The following is a 19,612-nucleotide window of genomic DNA, read 5'->3' on the forward strand; positions in this document are numbered from 1 at the left end:
AAAGATGCAATAAACAGAGAAACGGGTAACTGTTCTATCGTTTTATAATATATCAGGCGGGACACAAATGAAATAACCATTCAACAGATTTGTTGTTATTTTATTCTAACCCTCACCCGTGTGTATAATTTTTATGTAATTTAATAACAGCTTATATTTATGCTGCAACACTGTTATTTCTATTTGTAATTATATTTATTCCTGGCAAGTGAATTGATTGTTGAACAAATTAGTAACATATTTTTTTACAAAAACAGTTAACAAGTTTATGTATCATTTTATCCTGAATTGTATAAATGGTAAGTTGAAATATTGTCATCAGTGTATCAGAAAATAATAATTAACGCTGATGACGGCACTATATATGCCAAAAGATCTAGGAGGAGAAGAGGTGGCCCAAGGAGTGAACCCAGTCATTGGTCATACCCCTACCAAAACAGGGCAACCTCAAGTTGTGAGAGAATTACCGTACCGTCAGAATCATATGTCATCCCAGCAAGGCATGCCATCCTAAATCCATTGAAACGTACGGCCGATGAACTGCTGTGAGAAGAGCAGGCTGGATGCAGAGCTGGGTGGCGCACAGTGGAACATATCTTCAGCTGCAGAGTCATCATTGAGAAATACCTGCAACATCAACGCAGGTCCTTCCACATCTTCATTGACTTGGGGAAAGCTTTCGACCGCGTGTGGCATGATGGCCTATTGCATGTTATGAGAGAATTCGATATTTACAAAGGACTGGTTCATTCACGAACTCTACGGAAACGCAAAGTAGCGCTGTACTTGTCAAAGGACAGAAAGGGGGCTTCTTCAGAATAGCTGTGGGTGTCCATCAGTGTTGTCTGCTTTTCCCCGTCCTGTTCAACCTTTGCCTTGAGAAATATTTCAGTAGACTCTACATGACCGCCACACCGCTATCCCCATCAGTTGAAAACCCATCGCCAACTTGTGATTCGCTTATGACATTGACCTCATGGCTGGCACCAGCAGTGAACTTCATGATTTCACCAACAGACTCGATGAAAGAGCATACCGGATGAAGGTACGCACGGAAAAGTCGAAGATCAAGGTGAATAGCACTACAAACAGCAGCGCAAAATCACATTGATCGGCGAAAAGCTAGAAGAAGTGACCAGCTCCAAGTACTTGGGCTCAACCCTATCTAATTTTTGTACCAGTACCACTGATGTCTGAATAAGATTTGCAATGGCGACCTCAGCGATGGCCAGACTAAGCAGGTATTGACAAGCAGTTCCATCAGCTTTGCCACCAAGTACAGGCTCTACAAGTAACTCAAAATGTTATCTGAAACACTACTATACAAAATGGATGTATGGCATGGGAAATATAAGGTAAAGCATGTGATAAGTATTTATTCAGCCAAAAACTGTGTAACTGTCCCTCCAAAGGGTTAAATATTTCATATTGTGGAATATAATTCATTAAATGGGACCTATCAGAACTGTATCAACCCTGAACCTCTCTGGCAGTTGCCCAAAGTCACAAAAGAATTAAATCATTACATTACCAATTTACCTAAGTATCCTGAAACTTTAATAAACAAGCAAATTCGTTGAATTGATATCCCCCGCCATACTTCTGGACACAAAAGTATTATGGTCGGATGGACAAGGCCAATGTGCATCTTCCTCTTATCCATATATATACTCATACCAAGTTTCAATAAAATCAGTCAAAGCACTTCCAAGATATGGCTTCGGACACACAAAAAACAGCTTTTTTAAAGATACAAAGGGCCATAACTCAGTTATTATCCGATGGTGTACAATGCCATTTGGCGCGCATCATCCTCTTATCCATATATATACTCGTACCAAGTTTCAATGAAATCCGCCAAAGCAATTCCAAAATATGGCTCTCGACACAAAAGTGCCGGCCGGCTGGACGGACGGATGGACAGACAACGCCAAAACAATATTCCTCCGCCTATGGGAGGCATAATAAAGGGCAGCATGTGAAAATTTCTATGAAACTATGTACATGTATCAGAATCTGATGTAAACTATCTTTGTATCAGAATGTGATATAAACTTTCTTTTGTTAACTTAACTAAACTCAGGGTTGCATGTGAGACTACCTATCGTCGCTGTCGTTCTCAAACCTCGTAGCTACACAATGCCAACTTTTCAGGAGAGAGAAAACCCCGTCTCATTTTTTATAACGATGTTTTAGAAATAGAAATTCTGTAAAAATACCAAACAAGTGAAGCTGCAAAATACGGTATAAGCCGTGGACGCGTAAGTTATACTGATAAGTCATACTGACAGTCAGACATGGTAGCTACGATATTTTGTCACCACAGTTTTGTCATTTTTATGAGGTACTACAATTCGTCCTGATAGGAAACCTCGTAGTTGCAAATAAAAAAAATATATATAAACGTTTTTGTCAAATTTGTCCAAACGAAACGACGTACCTATAGGTGAAATGGCGTCGCTACGACTTTTCGCCGGGGAAAAAGCCAACAATCATTCTACAACATTTCGTCACGTGGCTTTTTCAAGGGCTCTGATTGACATAGAGCTACGAGATATAGCACAAAACACGCGCCAGACTTAATATATTCGGAAAAGACGAAACAAATATTTTGAAAATTTTGGAGCTACGAGGTTTGAGAACGACAGCGACGCTATGTAACTTTGTATCAAAACCTGATGCAAACTTAACTGAATCCAGGGTGGCATGTAGGACTACGCATCTAACTATGCATCAGAATCCGACCCGTTCAATAAATTAACAATAATTATAGTTTAAATAATCAACTCCACTCGATAATCTAATATAATTTATATACATGCATACTTAATTGGTATGGCCCAAGTGGAGACAGTTTCCTTTTAATAGGATGGGTCTAAATGCATGTGCCTGAAGTGTCCGCAAAGATCACAGACATCAATTTCCGCAATTACTGTATAGTCCATTCATGGCAAAATCCAGTGTAGGCGGAAAGTGTACAACTGCACAAGATATTCTGGGACAACACATTACAGAGGCGTATTGAGGTGGGGGGCTAGGGGGCTAAAGCACCCCCAGCTGGCTGGCTAGACACGATTTTTAATAAAAATGAGCCCCTTACAGTTTCAATCCACTTGTGTATTTCCTGTCATATGTCCCTAATTAAGCCATAAACAGCTGTCGATTTGTGTGTTTAGCCCCCCAGGCATGTGTACAGACGATCTAAACTTCGTCAGCTAAAGTGCACGCTTCATTGACTGTAAGTAATAAACTGCGCTATTTGATTGGCTGAAGAAGATACAGTCAACTAATGAAATTCATCCATACATTTAGCTATAGATAAATGTTTACAAATGGCTGCCGCATGAGACTTGTGAAAAACAATATTTCAATTTGTAGCAATTAAAGAGTTTAGACGAACGCAATGGGCAATCATAATTATTTTTTCGGTAATTTCTTTGATGAATTTAATTGGTATTAGCTCTTTAGAGTGATAATCCTTTTGAGTAACAAGTTATTGCCAGTGAAATTACGCACATGCATTAACCCTTTGCATGCTGGGAAATTTGTCGTCTGCTAAAATGTCGTCTGCTGAATTTCTAAAATTAGCATTTTCTTAGATTTTTTTCAAAGAATACTATAAGAATAGCAAACAGTTTAAATCCAGATGAGACGCCACGTTCTGTGGCGTCTCATCTGGATCCAAACTGTTTGCAAAGGCCTTCAAAATTTGGTTACAGCACTGAAAGTGTTAAACCCATTTTTCTAATAGCAAGGCTCATAATAATGTTCCTTAAGATCTCAGTGGTAGGCATACAAAAACAACAGACGAATGGGAAAACTGGAGGACTGAAGGAATTATGCATGAACGGTTAAGTTTCAAGCCATATTTATTTTTATTGTATAACATTTATTTTTAGCAGAAGAATCAACAAGTTCATTAAATGTCTGAAATTCAAAACAAAAACTGTAACAAAATTTTAGATGAAACATGTTAAAAACATTCAAATAAACAATACACAAGAATGTTAAAACCTCAAAAGACAATTTAAATGCATGAAGAACATGACTTTACATGTACAATAATTGAATGCAACAAGAACAGTTGAAACAGAAACAGTCATATGGTATTCAAAATCAATGATAAATAATTTGTAATACAAATGAAACAATAACATATAAGTAGATCTATTTAATTTATTGATGGACAATGTCAATACAATATCGAATTCGTTGTATTTTTAAGAAAACTTAATTAATTATTGCGGTTAGGTGGTTCAGCTCAACACTTAAATATTGTTAGATTCGATGCATAATTTTAAAAGTATTATCAGATAAGCAATTCATATAATATGAATGCCAATGTATAACAAAATAATATTTGAAAAATGTAAAAACAGGCCTTGAAGGACAATACTTAGGCAAAATCAACTGAAAAGTCATATTGTATTATCAAAACCTTTTGTCCTTCAAAGGTATGTCTTTTTTTAAATAAATCAATAGTAAGGCAATGTACATTTATATCATAAAGACATACATCATTATATAATGTTAAAATAACATTAGAGCCCTTTTATATTTGATGTGAGGAAAAGTTTCATTTGCGTAGATAGTATTCATTTTGACTGAAAAACATAATAAAGATAAACACCACCTATAATTACAGGAAATAACTTTTAAAGTTTAAAATGAGTATTCAACACAAAAATCAAACTGTCAAAAAAACATCAAAATATTGACTAGCCAGAGAGCATTTGATCAATAAACCAAACATTTGCAGAAACAGCTGAGATATGTTTCAATTTTGCTTTTTTTCCTCATCCATCCATCTCTCTCAATAAAACAAGACAAAAATGTGATATAAATCATATTACAAGAGGGCCTGAAAGGCCCAAAGTCGCTCACCTGAGATAACAAGATATGATTGGGACAAATCTTCTGACCAAGTTTCACTAAGCTCGGAAAATAAATGTGGCCTCTAGAGTGTTAACATGGTTTTACTATAGCCATATAAGGAAAAATGCCCCGCCCCCTGGCAGCCATGTTTTTCAACCAACCGGCATCATTTTTGAACTCATCCAAGATATTATCTAGATGAATCTTCTGACCAAGTTTCATGAAGATCGGACAGTAAATGTGGCCTCTAGAGTGTTAACAAGATTTTACTATAGCCATATATGAAAAATTCCCCGCCCCTTGGAAGCCATTTTTTTCAAGCAAACATAATTATTTTCGAACTCATCCAAGATATCATTAAGACCAATCTTCTGACCAAATTTCATGAAGATTGGACAATAAATGTGACCTCTAGAGTGTTAACAAGGTTTTACTATAGCCATATACAGCCATATAAGGAAAAATGCCCCGCCCCTGGTGGCCATGTTTTTAAAGCAACCAAAACCATTTGCAAACTCATTCAAGATATCATTGGGACAAATCTTCTGACCAAGTTTCATGATGATCTGAAAATAAATGTGACCTCTAGAGTGTTAACAAGGTTTTACTAAAGCCATATAAGGAAAATAGCCCGCCCCTGTGGTGGCCATGTTTTTCAACCAACCGGCATCATTTTTGACCTCGTTCAAGATATTATTGGGATGAATCTTCTGACTGAGTTTCATGAAGATCGGACAGTAAATGTGGCCTCTAGAGTGTTAACAAGATTTTACTATAACCTTATATAGCCATATAAGGAAAAATGCCCCGCTCCTTGGCGGCCATGTTATTCAAGCAAACGTAACCATTTTCGAACTCATCCAAGATTTTATTAAGAAAAATCTTCTGACCAAATTTCATCAAGATTGGACAATAAATGCGGCCTTTAGAGTGTTAACAAGATTTTAATATAGCCATATATAAGGAAAAATGCCCCGCCCCTTGGCAGCCATGTTTTTCAAGCAAAGGTTACCATTTTTGAACTCATCAAAGATATCAGTGGGACAAATCTTCTAAGCAAGTTTCATGAAGATCGAAAAATAAATGTGGCCTCTAGAGTGTTAACAAGGTTTTACTATAGCCATATAAGGAAAAATGCCCCGTCCCCTGGGGGCTATGTTTTTCAACCAACCGGCATCATTTTCGAACTCGTCCAAGATATTATTGGGATGAATCTTCTGACCAAGTTTCATGAAGATCAGAAAGAAATGTGGCCTCTAGAGTGTAAACAAGATTTTCAAACTCATCCAAGATATCATTGAAACCAATCTTCTGACCAAATTTCATGAAGATTGGACAATAAATGTGGCCTCTAGAGAGTGAACAAGGCAGATGTTGACGTCGCACAACGGACAACGCACGATGGACGACGGACAAAAGGCGATCACAAAACGTTGTGCTCAGGTGAGCTAAAAAGGTGATGGACAATATTACAGAAAAAATAAAAATTGCTTACTTATTTGGCATAAAACTGTTGTTTTTTTAAAGAGAAAAATCATTCGCTATACGATTGCAATTTATCCTTTACATTGCCCACACATCTTAAGATAAGAATGCTCTTAAAAGCTTTGTGAAAACTGGCTCAAGGCCAAATAAACACACAGAGTATTGCTACAGATGCTTTTCACTTTAAGACGAGGGTGGCGAAGTATCACAGAAAGTAAGACTTCAGACTTCTCACCAAACTTCACACTTCTTCTCAGGGTTCATCAGAGATCCTTTTGGACATTGAAATGCCTTGGCAAAGTACTTTGAGTTTGGCATGGTGCCAAGTACTCTGAAAGATTGCAGGGAACAGAGTTGTCTAACCATAAATATGAGCCTGGCTTTGAGAAAACAGGGTTTAATCTATTTACATTGTGTCATCCCAGATTGACCTATGTAGTCCGCACAGGTAAATCAGGGACAACACTTACCTTAAACAAAAATTCCATAAAAGAAGAAAGTGTGTCCCTGATAAGCCTGTGCAGACCACACAGGCTAATTTGGATTTACGCACTTGCAGTAAGCCCAGTTTTTACATAACGAGGCACATATAATTGACTCGTTTCTCTACAAGACCTGTATACCAAATTCATACATATTTACAGATTTTATTACATTGTATCTTTCTTTTCAAATTAAATGGAGGATGAAAATAAATAGTAGTGCATTCACATGTGAACATGATATGACATTCTAATATAAGTAAAAAACATTAACAAAAACAGACACAGATGAACATACAACAATGTCAAAAAGTTCAAGTCAGTTTGTGCTTTTACTAACTGAAGTTGAGTTTAATTATTTAATAAAATTGAACAACTTAATACATATCCTTACACTAATACTTCCATTTATACAGCACACAAAATGCAACAACTTGAATACAAAGGCATAACTGTGTGCGCAAATTACATGCAGTGGTAAAGAAATGAAATGATCACCTGAACTTTGCTATGGAGTGCACATCTCTCAGAATGGACTGCTGCATATACTCAGGAGTATAGTGAGAACACCACAACTGTAAATGAAAAAAGATGAGCTGCATTCTAGGAAAACTGGGCTTAATGCATGTGTGTAATGTGACATCCAAGATTAGCATGTGAAGTCTGCACAGGCTTATCATTGACACAGCTTTCTGTCTATTACAACTGAATATTTGTTTAGAAGAGACTTTTTAAAATTAAAAACAAATCCATGAAAGCCGAAGGTGCCACCCCTGATTAGTCTGTGCGGACTGCACCGGGAAATCTGGCATTACACATTGGGCACAGGCATTAAGCTAGTGTTTTCCAGAAACACCGGCAGCCGGCAATTTCACCGGTTACATTCAACATGGACGCCGTCTACTTTTCCCCAAAATATTAATTGAAATGGCACAAAAGGGCATGTTTTTTTTATTTAGTCGCTGGCTACTTTGAAAATATCACTGGCTACTCAAATTTTTCTGGAGAATACTGAATAAGCCCATATTTCACTCAAGAAGGCTCAAATAAGATAATGACAGAAACTGAACGATTGACATAAATTTTTACCAACTGTATGAAGAAATCGGTATCAAAGTTGTGTCTTTCCTTTCTCAAAAAGACACTTATATGTAGAATAATTAATTGTGCCTTGTCCAAAAAGTTCTTCTATGTTATTTTTTAAAACAATATTTTAACATTTTAAACAAAGATTTTGTTAATCAGTTACCAATAGGTGCCCTGAAATTATATATATATTATATATTATATTATAAACAAAAAAACATGGCAATCCAACAAACCGTGGTTTTCAACATTTTAACAAGGTAATTAACTTGATTAGAATCAATTGTGCAATGCCAAAGCTAGGTTTGCATGTGAGCTTTTCAAAACACAGATTTTCATCTCAAAACCTCCATCTAAATTCTAGTTCTAGAGCACAAACTTTTTTTAATAACAGTAACCTTGACTTAAGCAAAAAAAATGAGTGAAGCTGTGTCTACATGTAAGCTACCAACACCCAACATTGAGCATGATATGTCCATCTGTTTTAGTAATTGATTTACTTGATTTGAAGACAGCTTAAGTCTGCAATCGAAATGCCAGGTGTTCATTTAATCAACAAAGCACAAAACTATGTGCAATACCTACATCAAAACTAACTGTTTAAGATGAAAAGTGTTTTCAAGATTTTTTTGTACAAGTGACCCTGACACAACTGGCCTACACATTCAATTCCGAGCTAGGTATGCTTGCATTATGCCGGTCATGGCCCAACCCTGACCTTCCGTCAATCTTAAATGGTTTTCGTGCAGTATGCAAAAGTGTGTGTTTGTTTACATGGGAGCCGACATAAATGAATGGCAAAAAATTGAGATTCGAACTGTCGTCACAGATTTGAAGGTACACACAACATTTTTTAGCAGAATTCCTAGATTTGAAATCAAGATATTCAGAGCACAAACTGTTGTTTATATTTTTAGTAACAGTGACAATTACCTTGACCTGACTTGCCCAAAATGCATTCCAATGCTAAGTCTGCATATGAGCTAACTACACACAAAATCAATATAAAATAAACTGAAAGTTATAGAACAGATAACTTATTTATATAATTTAAGGAACAATTACTTTTACCCAAAAGAACCTAACAAAATCCCAAACTTAAGGTCTCCATGCATGGTTGCTATATCAAGATTGGTCAAAGAAAACCAAAGTTATTTACTAGAAACCACCTTAGCGACATCAACTACCGGCATGAGCAGACGGGAATGCTTCCGCCCCCCCCCCCCCATTATGTAAAACTTCAAATACTCAAAGTCAGATTTTTGTATTGCAGTGTGTTTTTGTTATGAAAATTTGGGACCAGTAACTCCATTCTCAATTGAATTGTGTATATTTTTCCCAAATAGGACCAAACAATTTTCAATTGAAGGTTTCCAACATTTTGTTTATCTCCCATCAATGTATAGTATAACCTTAGTAAATAAAACATTAAAAACACTTCAATTCTCAATTTTGAAGCATTTCTTAGCAAAACAACAACCACAGTAATTTTCCAATTTTAGTAAAGACACTGCAATATTTCCCAGGCCAAAGGGACCCAGCCCCATTCCCAAAATGGCGAAAAACACACACACACAGTATTGACCCACCTGCGCCATGCCTATGAAGAACAGCTGGTCTGGGGTATATGCCACCCCAGGCAGAGTGAAGGAGTCCCTCCCGTGGTTCTTGCTCTCCCACTTCTTCCAGGCAAGGTAAGCCATCTTCATACCACCATTGTCTGCTATGTTCTCTCCCTGGGTGGTCTCTCCATTCAACTGGAATATTAACCCTTTGCATGCTGGGAAATTTGTCGTCTGCTAAAATGTCGTCTGCTGAATTTATATAATTAGCATTTTCTTAGATTTTTTTCAAAGAATACTATCAGAATAGCAAACTATTTGGATCCTGATGAGACCCCTCATCTGGATACAAACTGTTTGCAAAAGCCTTCAAAATTCGGTTCCAGCACTGAAAAAAGTAACCCTTTACCACTTAGATACGTATTGCGATGCATTTCCAGTCCCTTACAAAGTTAATTTAATTAAAGACCTTTCTTACTAGATTCAATTTTTAAAGCCCTTAGATACTGATGAGCAGCAAACAGCATAAAACTTTCTCTTTACTTCTGAGAGAGAAAGGGTAAATGGCTACACATATGCTTTTTTAACCTGATATAACCTCCTGTCAGTATTTGCCATCCAAGTTTGCACGAGAAAACAATTTACACTTATCTGGACCTTTGAAAAAATATGTTAGCTTAAACCTCTCTATTTTAGCTTGATAGCATCAAATGCCTATGGCATATTCAAACTCTCACAAGTCGGACTAAAAAATGTAATTCAACTTAAAGATGTAAATTATTGACTTAATAAAATAAAATAAAAATAAGTTAAAAAATGTAAGCATTGAGTTCTATGACTAATGGTAGTTTAAAATGGGTAGTAAACTATTTGGAACTCTGAAAACAGTTGCAATTAACCAGGCCACTAACTAAAAAATATTTTCAGATCAGGTATATTTGTCTCAAAAACATGACCGATTTAACCCATTTAATAGCAGCCACTGATACTTTACAATAAACAGAAAGATCATGCATATCTTACATGTGTTCCGTCAACCGTGAAGTTTGAATAGTAGTCTATAAAACACTGCTTGTAGTTTGTGAACTGTGCCGTGGAAGATTCAGTCCACCATGAGGCCATGTTGCCTGACTTGTCAAAATTACGACCTGTTGAAAAACATAGCATAACACACATTAATTGAAAGTTATAAAAACAGAATGATAATCACTTTGAAATACATATACAATACAAGATGCTTGTTTGCAACATGTTGAGCCCATTGCCCATAACATTGCAATTATTTACTAAAAGGAACCATGCAGACATTTGACCTTTGGCCTTAAGTGCAACCTTCACACTTGTTTTAGGGGTGATATAAATTCTCCACATCGTGAGTTTTTTGGTTAATCCTTTTAAAATCGCATAATAAATGATGATGCTGGAGTTTAGACAAGTTATTAAAGGTCTAAGATTTTATCCTTAACGTTTTACCTTGACCATTTGGGGTTGGGAAATAAATGTGACATGTTACTCATTATTTTGAGCAGCAAACATCATAACACATCAACAGACTACTCGCAGACTGTTCTGGTTTTATGCTGTTTACATTATAGCCATTTTTCATTTGCTTTTGAGTGGAAAAGGGTAAAGGGCAAAAACTAACAAAGGGCATTAATTCTACAAATATAGAATCCAGAGTTATGGCTCTTAGCAACTGTAATAAATAAGATAAATCTACCAATTAAGATTAAAGTTGATAACTCTTTTGGTTCTTGAGATATGCTCCAGACAAAATTTAAACATGAACATGAACAAACTGCAATGGGCAATAGCGCTTAAACATGTAAGCAAGAGTTATGTTCTTATGCACTGCACTTTCCATCAATGAGAACTATCTATCTGTGAAGTTTGAAGTTGATAACTCTAATAGTTTTCAAGATACTAGTATACTCCTTACAAAAAATTGGACAACCTGATGGCCAGCCAAACTAAAAACCTAAGACCAATCCCCCCCTGCAATTTCATTGTGATGGTATCTTTATTAATATTTATTAATATTATGACATCATTCCAGCACATGTTTGATGTTATGACATCATTCCAGCACATGTTTGATGTAATCAACAAGGTAAATATTTCAACATCATTCCATCACATGTTTGATGTTATCAACAAGGTAAATATTATGACATCATTTCAGCACATGTTTGATGTAATCAACAAGGTAAATATTATGACATCATTCTAGCACATGTTTGATGTAATCAACAAGGTAAATATTATGACATCATTCCAGCACATGTTTGATGTAATCAACAAGGTAAAAATACAGCTTTGTTTAAGCAATGAGGTGTTTTCAAATCTATGTAGTCATGTCAATAAAATGCCCACCTTTGTTATCAAATCCATGTGTTAGCTCATGTCCACAGATCGTCCCAAACGACCCAAAATTAAATGATCTGAAAATGAAAGAAGAAAAAATATGAAAATGCACCAACCAAATGAAACAGGATCCATTTAAAGGAAACAGATTTCATACAAATACGAATTGTACTATGAAACTGAGAAAAAGGCCACTACAACAAGACGGAGATCATGTAAAATGACAGGGTATGATGAAAATGTAACATATTGGGCCATGTAAAAATGAATCGGGGTATATAAAAGTTTAAAGGGGGCTATTATAAAAAACGGAAAAAAATATGAAACAGAAGCCATGAAAATGGAACAAACTTGAAAATGGCGCTGAGGTCATGAACATGAAACAGAGGCAATGAAAATGAAACATGAACCATGTGTAATGAACATGAAATATGGACCATAAACAGGAAACATTGACCATAAACATGAAGAATGGACCATGCAAATGAAACACATGCCATGAATATTTTGCAGGGACTATGAAAAAAAGAGATACTGGGATCACAGAAAACAAGAGCCACAGAAATGATACAGGGGCTTCATTTATGAATCAGGGGTCATGAACATGAACAGCGGCCACAAACATTTAATATGTGCCAAGAAAATGAAAGCGATTTCAAACATGAAACACAAGCCATGTAACAGAGTTTATGTAAAAAACATTCTATTCAGATTTCTGTACGGATCACTTAGTTTAATTTAGTTAAAACCTATTTATTTTAGCTCGATTGCATCAAAGCCTGAAGCTTATATAAATGCTCTCGAGTCCGTTTCCTGGGCCTAGAACCAGTACTTGGTGTCTTTGGGGGAGATCTAAAGAACGCTCCCACAGTGGGGATCGAACCTGTGAACTCCCTGTCGCTAGGCAGACACCAAACCATTACACCATGGCGACCTTAGTTCATTTAACCGGATCATTTAAATGCAAGTTTCTAAATAAACACTTGCACATTCATACATTATGCAATAAAAAATATCAATTGCAAGTGATGTTATAAACCACTAGAACTTTTTGCGAGTGGACAATATTGACTCTCATTTTTGAACAACTTTCAGAGAATAATTTGAGGTACTTACTTGGGCGAGGTTGGGTTATAAAGCGGAGGCCTGAGAATTCCTGCAGGGAAGACAATATGGTTGAAATCAGGACTGTAGTAACCATTCACTTCTTCTGGGACCATCAGCCACCTGGTCAAACAACAACACTGGATTAACCCTTCACCATTTAGATACCTATTTTGATGTATTTGTAGTCCCTTTGAAAGTTTAACTGAATTTAAGACCTTTCTTACTAGATTCAAGTTTTAAAGGCTTCATTTCCAACCCTTAGATACTGATGAGCAGCAAACAGCCTAACACCTAAACAGACTGCGAGTTACTCGCAGGCTGTTCTGGTTTTATGCTGGCTGCAGAAGCCATTTTTACTTTGTTACTGAGTGGGAAAGGGTTAATAAGCCTTTAGGATATGTAGAGGATATGTGTTTGTTTTGATAAATATTGATAATAATTCACGTGTGATTAGAGAAATTAATATTTTTACAATTGGAACATATTTATTTTTTAGGATCACAAGTTGATGAAAAATCAATAATCTATATAAACTAATTTTCTTTTAAGTGTATGCTTGTTTTCAATAAACATGCCTTAAACTGGAGAACTTCTGAGGACATCAAGATAATAACATCATTGCACAAAGAAACAGCAAAAAGAGAAACTGTGAAAATTATTGATCATTTTCACTGTTTTTTTTATTGTTTGAAACAGAAAATGACCAATCTATATTTCCTCATAAAAAAACACAAGAAAACATAAAATAAATAAAAATAAAAAACAATATAAAAATAATTTAAGTGAATTTTTTCATAGTTCTTCTTCAACTTTAGCAAATGAAAATGTATGTTTATATGTAACCAGAATTCCTCTCTTAAACATAAACTAAAGTGTCGTCCCAGAAAAGCCTGTGCAGTCCCAAGAAGCTAATCAGGGACGACACTTTCCGTTTTAAATTGTTTAAAGAAAGTCTGTTAAAAATCCAGTTTAGGTGTAAAACGTCATCCCTGATTAGCCTGTGTGGACTTCACAGGCTTATCTGGCACGACACTACGCATGTGCATTAAACCTCCTTTTCACAGAGCAAGGCCCATATGTTTCATTCTGATTAACAAAACATACCAAACAATAAGGATTAATGTAAATCTTGTAAAAAATGTGTATTATGAAAATACTCTGCTCTGTCCGGCTGGGTGCCAAGATGTCGTAGATTCTTCTGCCTGCCGTACACTAGCACTGATAATCGCGTCTCAAAGAACTTCCCAGGAACAAGAGTCAACTGCAAGCACAATCCATCTTGTTTCAGATGAGAAATTAAACTTTACGACAAAACAACAGACTGTGTATGAAAACGTGATGAAAACACATTTGCATTATTTTTATGATTATACAAATTTACTATTATAATAACTATTTGTAAATTGCTTTTGATTATTGTTTTAGGGGATCATTTCTTTTATGATATTTACAAGTTCCTTCATTTATAAAATACTTATTAATTGATAATGGATGACATGCAATAACTATTAAATTGATTCTCAATATTTACATGTATTGAGGAACAGGGGATATTAATAAAACATTGATGTCTCTCCTTACATTTAGAAGTCAAAAAGAAATTACAATCAATAGGTTGTGAAATATGTTTTTGCAAACATCTTGTCACTGACTAAAGAGGATTTAATTATGATAAGTGTTTTTTTCACCATTTTGGGAATGGGGCCGGGTCGCTTTGCATTGGGAAAATTCGTGTCATGTTGACAAAATGAGGGAAATTATTATTGTTAATATTTTGCTAACAAATACTGTAAATTGAGAATGAGCTATATTAATATCATATTCACTTACGTTTTACTTATAGAACAGGAATTGAGATGAATTAAATGTTGAGACTTATTGAAATAGTTTTTTTTTTTTTATTCTTTCATTGGGAATTTTCAGGTCCTATTTGGGAAAAAAATATACTTTTTTCCATTGGTAATGGGTTCCCCTACAGAAACCAAATTTGAACAAAAAAATAACCCAATGATTAATGCTTGAACATTTAAAATAATGTAAGAATCGTAATATACCCATAAATTGTCCTATGTTCCTATAGTGATTTATCCTAATTGAAGGTCTGCTTAAGGGATCGTTATCATGGGTCTTAACATTCTGAATCTTACTATTGTACCTATATACATTTGTAGTTTCAATGTTTCAAGCCACTTGTTACAAGCCCCAGTGACCTTCAACTTTGACCCATTGACCTCAAATTTGATACGGTCTTCCTCTACTTATAAGTAACCATCAAACTTATTTGCATTAAAGTGGGGAAAAGCATCGTCTTAGTTTGGAAACAATTATCAACAGACCAACCGACCTTCTGACAGACGGACAGGTGTTTCTACAGACCAACCAACCTTCTGACTGACAGACAGGTTTATCTACAGACAAGCCAACCTTCTGAATGACAGACATGTTTATATACAGACCAACCAACCATCTGACTGACAGACAGGTTTATATACAGACCAGCCCACCATCTGACAGACAGACAGGTTTATTTACAGACCAACCGAACTTCTGACCGACAGACAGGTTTATCTACAAACCACCTGACCTTCTGACCAACAGACAGGTTTATCAACAGACCAACCGACCATCTGACAGACAGGTTTATCTACAGACCAACCAACCTGACTGACAGACAGGTTTATATACAGACCAGCCGACATATCTGACAGACAGACAGGTTTATCTGCAAACCAAGCAACCTGACTGACAGACAGGTTTATCTACAGACCAGCCAACCATCTGACAGACAAGAAGGTTTATCTACAGACCAACCAACCTGACTGACAGACAGGTTTATCTACAGACCAACCAACCTGACTGACAGACAGGTTTATCTACAGACCAGCCGACCTTCTGACTGACAGACAGGTTTATCTACAGACTAACCAACCTGACTGACAGACAGGTTTATCCACAGACCAGCCGACCGTCTGACAGACAGACAGGTTTATGTACAGACCAACCAACCATCTGACCAACAGACAGGTTTATCTACAGACCAACTGACCATCTGACCAACAGACATGTTTATCTACAGACCAGCCGACTGTCTGACAGACAGACAGGTTAATGTTCAGAGCAACCAACCATCTGACCAAGAGACAGGTTTATCAACAGACCAACCCACCATCTGACCAACAGACAGGTTTATCAACAGACCAACCAACCATCTAACCAACAGACAGGTTTATCAACAGACCAACCAACCAGCTTGACTGACAGACAGGTTTATCTACAGACCAACCAACCATCTGACCAACAGACAGGTTTATCTACAAACCAACCAACCATATGACCGACAGACAGGTTAATCTACAGACCAGCAGACCATCTAACAGACATACAGGTTTATCTACAGACCGACCGACCATCTGACCGACAGACAGGTATATCTACAGATCAACCAATCAAGTGACTGACAGACAGGTTTATCTACAGACCAACCGAACTTCTGACCGATAGACAGGTTTATCTACAGACCAACCAATCTCCTGACCAACAGACACGTTTATCTACAGACCAGCCAACCTTCTTACTGACAGACAGGTTTATCTATCTACAGACCAACCGACCTTCTTACTGACAGACAGGTTTATATACAGACCAACTGACCTAACCGACAAAAGGTTTATTTACAGACCGACCTTCTGACCAAAAGACAGTTTTATTTACAGACCAATGACCATCTGACAGACAGACAGGTTTATCTACAGACAAACTGACCTTCTGACCAACAGACAGGTTTATCTACAGACCAACTGACCTTCTGACCAACAGACAGGTTTATCTACAGACCAACTGACCATCTGACCAACAGACAGGTTTATCTACAGACCAACCGACCTTCTGACCAACAGACAGGTTTATCTACAGACCAACCAACCTTCTGACCGACCGACAGGTTTATCTACAGACCAAGTGACCTTCTGACTGACAGACAGGTGCAAAGCAACATCCCTCTGCATTTTATAATTGATAATTTTTACTGAGTGGTTGCCTACCAAGGTTTACCAAACAATCCAATTCAAAATAATCAACATAATAAAAATATATACACATTTTTTTATTTGATGAATATCTGTACTATGGAGAGAATTATTCAATATTTATGCATAAAACGCCATAATTTTCCAAAAAAAGTGAATTTGTAACACCAAAAATGCAGAAAATCTGCTTCAATTCTACTAAAAAAAAACACAAAAAACCTCTATATCTTACATTTTCATAGTGTTGATCCAGCTTTTTCCTGTCTGCAATGTAATCAGGGTAGCCAAGCATCTTGGTCACAGCAGCCGCCTTCACCTTGGCGTAGTCCCGGGTGGAGGCATCCATCCAGGATATGTCGTCCAGATTGGAAATGAACGCTGCACGAATCTCCTCCAACAGTTCTTTAACCTGAAAATCCATATTTAATATTTTATACTTGGGTATATGATGTAGCAAATTAGCTGCGCTCTTGGAAAAGGGGCTTAATATGCATGTGCGTAAAGTGTTGTAGCAGCAAGTGCAGTCACACAGGGTAATCAGGGACAAAACTTTCTACCTAAATAAGATTTCTGTTTAGAAGAGACTCCATTAAATAATTGACAAATTCAAAAAATGAGGAAAGTGTCATCTCTGATTAGCCTGTGCAGAATGCACAAATCTTAGACTTCAATATTGGTTAAAGCATTTCTGCTTCTTCGAAGCATAATCTAGTTGAATTTTGTGAGGAATCACTTGCAAAATCAAGATTTAACTCTTTCAGTGCTGGAACCGAATTTTGAAGGCATTTGCAAACAGTTTTGATCCAGATGAGACGCCACAGAACGTCTCATCAGGATCCAAACTGTTTGCTTTTCTTATAGTATTCTTTGAAAAAAATCGAAGAAAATGCTCATTTTAGAAATTCATCAGACAACATTTTAGCAGACGACAAATATCCCAGCATGCAAAGGGGTTAATAAAAGCTGTTTGAAGACCATTTTTCAGCTTGGACATAAAAATGTGAATTTTCTTTCTAACAGTAAAATAACATAATGACTCTGAATTCATGTTCAAAGTTTTTTTTCGTACATGTAGATCAGAATGTTTAACACAGAGAGAGACAGTAATAAAAATAATATGTAAATTTTAATAAGATGATTCAAGTACAGAAAGGAATTAATCCAACTGAAATATTGGCAATTATAAACTGACATACAAATAACTGAAATTCTGGTTAGAGTTATAAACTGACATACAAACAACTGAAAATCTGGTTAGTTATAAACTGACATACAAACAACTGAAATACTGGTTAGAGTTATAAACTGACATACAAACAACTGAAATATTGGTTAGAGTTATAAACTGACATACAAACAACTGAAATACTGGCTAGAGTTATAAACTGACATACAAACAACTGAAATACTGTTTAGAGTTATAAACTGACATACAAACAACTGAAATACTGGTTAGAGTTATAAACTGACATACAAACAACTGAAATACTGGTTAGAGTTATAAACTGACATACAAACGACTGAAATACTGGTTAGAGTTATAGACTGACATACAAACAACTGAAATACTGCTTAGAGTTATAAACTGACATACATGTACAAACAACTGAAATACTGGTTAAAGTTATAAACTGACATACAAACAACTGAAATACTGGTTAGAGTTATAAACTGACATACAAACAACTGAAATACTGGTTAGTTATATACTGACATACAAACAACTGAAATACTGGTTAGAGTTATAAACTGACATACAAACGACTGAAATACTGGTTAGAGTTATAGACTGACAAACAAACAACTGAAATACTGGTTAGAGTTATAAAAACATGGCTTTAAGTTTGACCAGTACCTCTTTTTTACTGCTGTTTGCAAAATTATCCTGAATGTACATGGCACCCAATGCAAAGCCGAGGGTCGCTGTATCCTTAGTGAGGCAGCGCTTCCAGCGAGTTGGATACTCTTAAAAAAGAAACTACTTGTTATTAGTCAGTTACATTGTCATCATCAAAAGTTATGTTGTCATTGACAAAAGTTTTGTTGCCATCATCAAAAGTAATGTTGTTATTGACAAAAGTTCTGTTGTCATCATCCAAAGTTATGTTTTCATTGACAAAAGTTCTGTTGTTATCATAAAAACTTATGTTGTTATTGACAAAAGTTCTGTTGTAATCATCAAAAATTATGTAATGAGTGACAAAAGTTCTATTGTCATCATTATGGAATTCTATCCCTGTTTTTGTGAAATTGGCTAAAAAGGGCAGAAAATCCAAACAGGTTTATTTAAAGCCTCCCGTCTGAACAAAAATTGCCAGACCTAAAAAGACATTGACATTATAAACTTGTATCATTTACTTTTAAAAATAAAACAGTGAAACATAACAGTCTTGTCTTTTATTGTTATTTGTAAAACATGGACTGGAGTTTGATGCAACGTAAATTACAAAATAACAATGTTATGATAACATTCTGTGTCAATACTTTTTTCTTTTTTTGGATACAGTTGAATAAGTTCAAGATGTGTACACAAAAAACTTCTCACATTCAATTTGAGAAAATGTTGTATACTCATCAGAAAGACTTGTGACAGCATGTGTGACATCATCTTATAGAGAGTCAAGGA

At 35.9% G+C, this 19,612-nt stretch overlaps 1 protein-coding gene across 5 annotated transcripts in view; it reads right to left on the minus strand.

Annotated features, from left to right (window-relative positions):
* Nucleotides 1-3,851: 3,851 nt before the first annotated feature.
* The window catches only part of LOC127836939 (endothelin-converting enzyme homolog), a 59,792-nt gene continuing 44,031 nt past the window's right edge, over nt 3,852-19,612 (minus strand). For all 5 annotated transcript variants that reach the window (XM_052363587.1, XM_052363590.1, XM_052363589.1 and 2 more), the window contains 9 exons: nt 18,842-18,951; nt 17,219-17,395; nt 14,119-14,222; nt 12,971-13,081; nt 11,864-11,931; nt 10,514-10,638; nt 9,518-9,685; nt 7,341-7,417; nt 3,852-6,691 (listed from right to left, as the gene is read on the minus strand). In XM_052363587.1, the coding sequence (XP_052219547.1) occupies nt 6,592-6,691; nt 7,341-7,417; nt 9,518-9,685; nt 10,514-10,638; nt 11,864-11,931; nt 12,971-13,081; nt 14,119-14,222; nt 17,219-17,395; nt 18,842-18,951 (1,040 nt within the window). In that variant the 3' untranslated portion in view covers nt 3,852-6,591. The remainder of the gene's footprint in view (nt 6,692-7,340; nt 7,418-9,517; nt 9,686-10,513; nt 10,639-11,863; nt 11,932-12,970; nt 13,082-14,118; nt 14,223-17,218; nt 17,396-18,841; nt 18,952-19,612) is intronic.

Source organism: Dreissena polymorpha, chromosome 7 (assembly GCF_020536995.1).
Source record: "Dreissena polymorpha isolate Duluth1 chromosome 7, UMN_Dpol_1.0, whole genome shotgun sequence".
NCBI classification, from domain to species: domain Eukaryota; kingdom Metazoa; phylum Mollusca; class Bivalvia; order Myida; family Dreissenidae; genus Dreissena; species Dreissena polymorpha.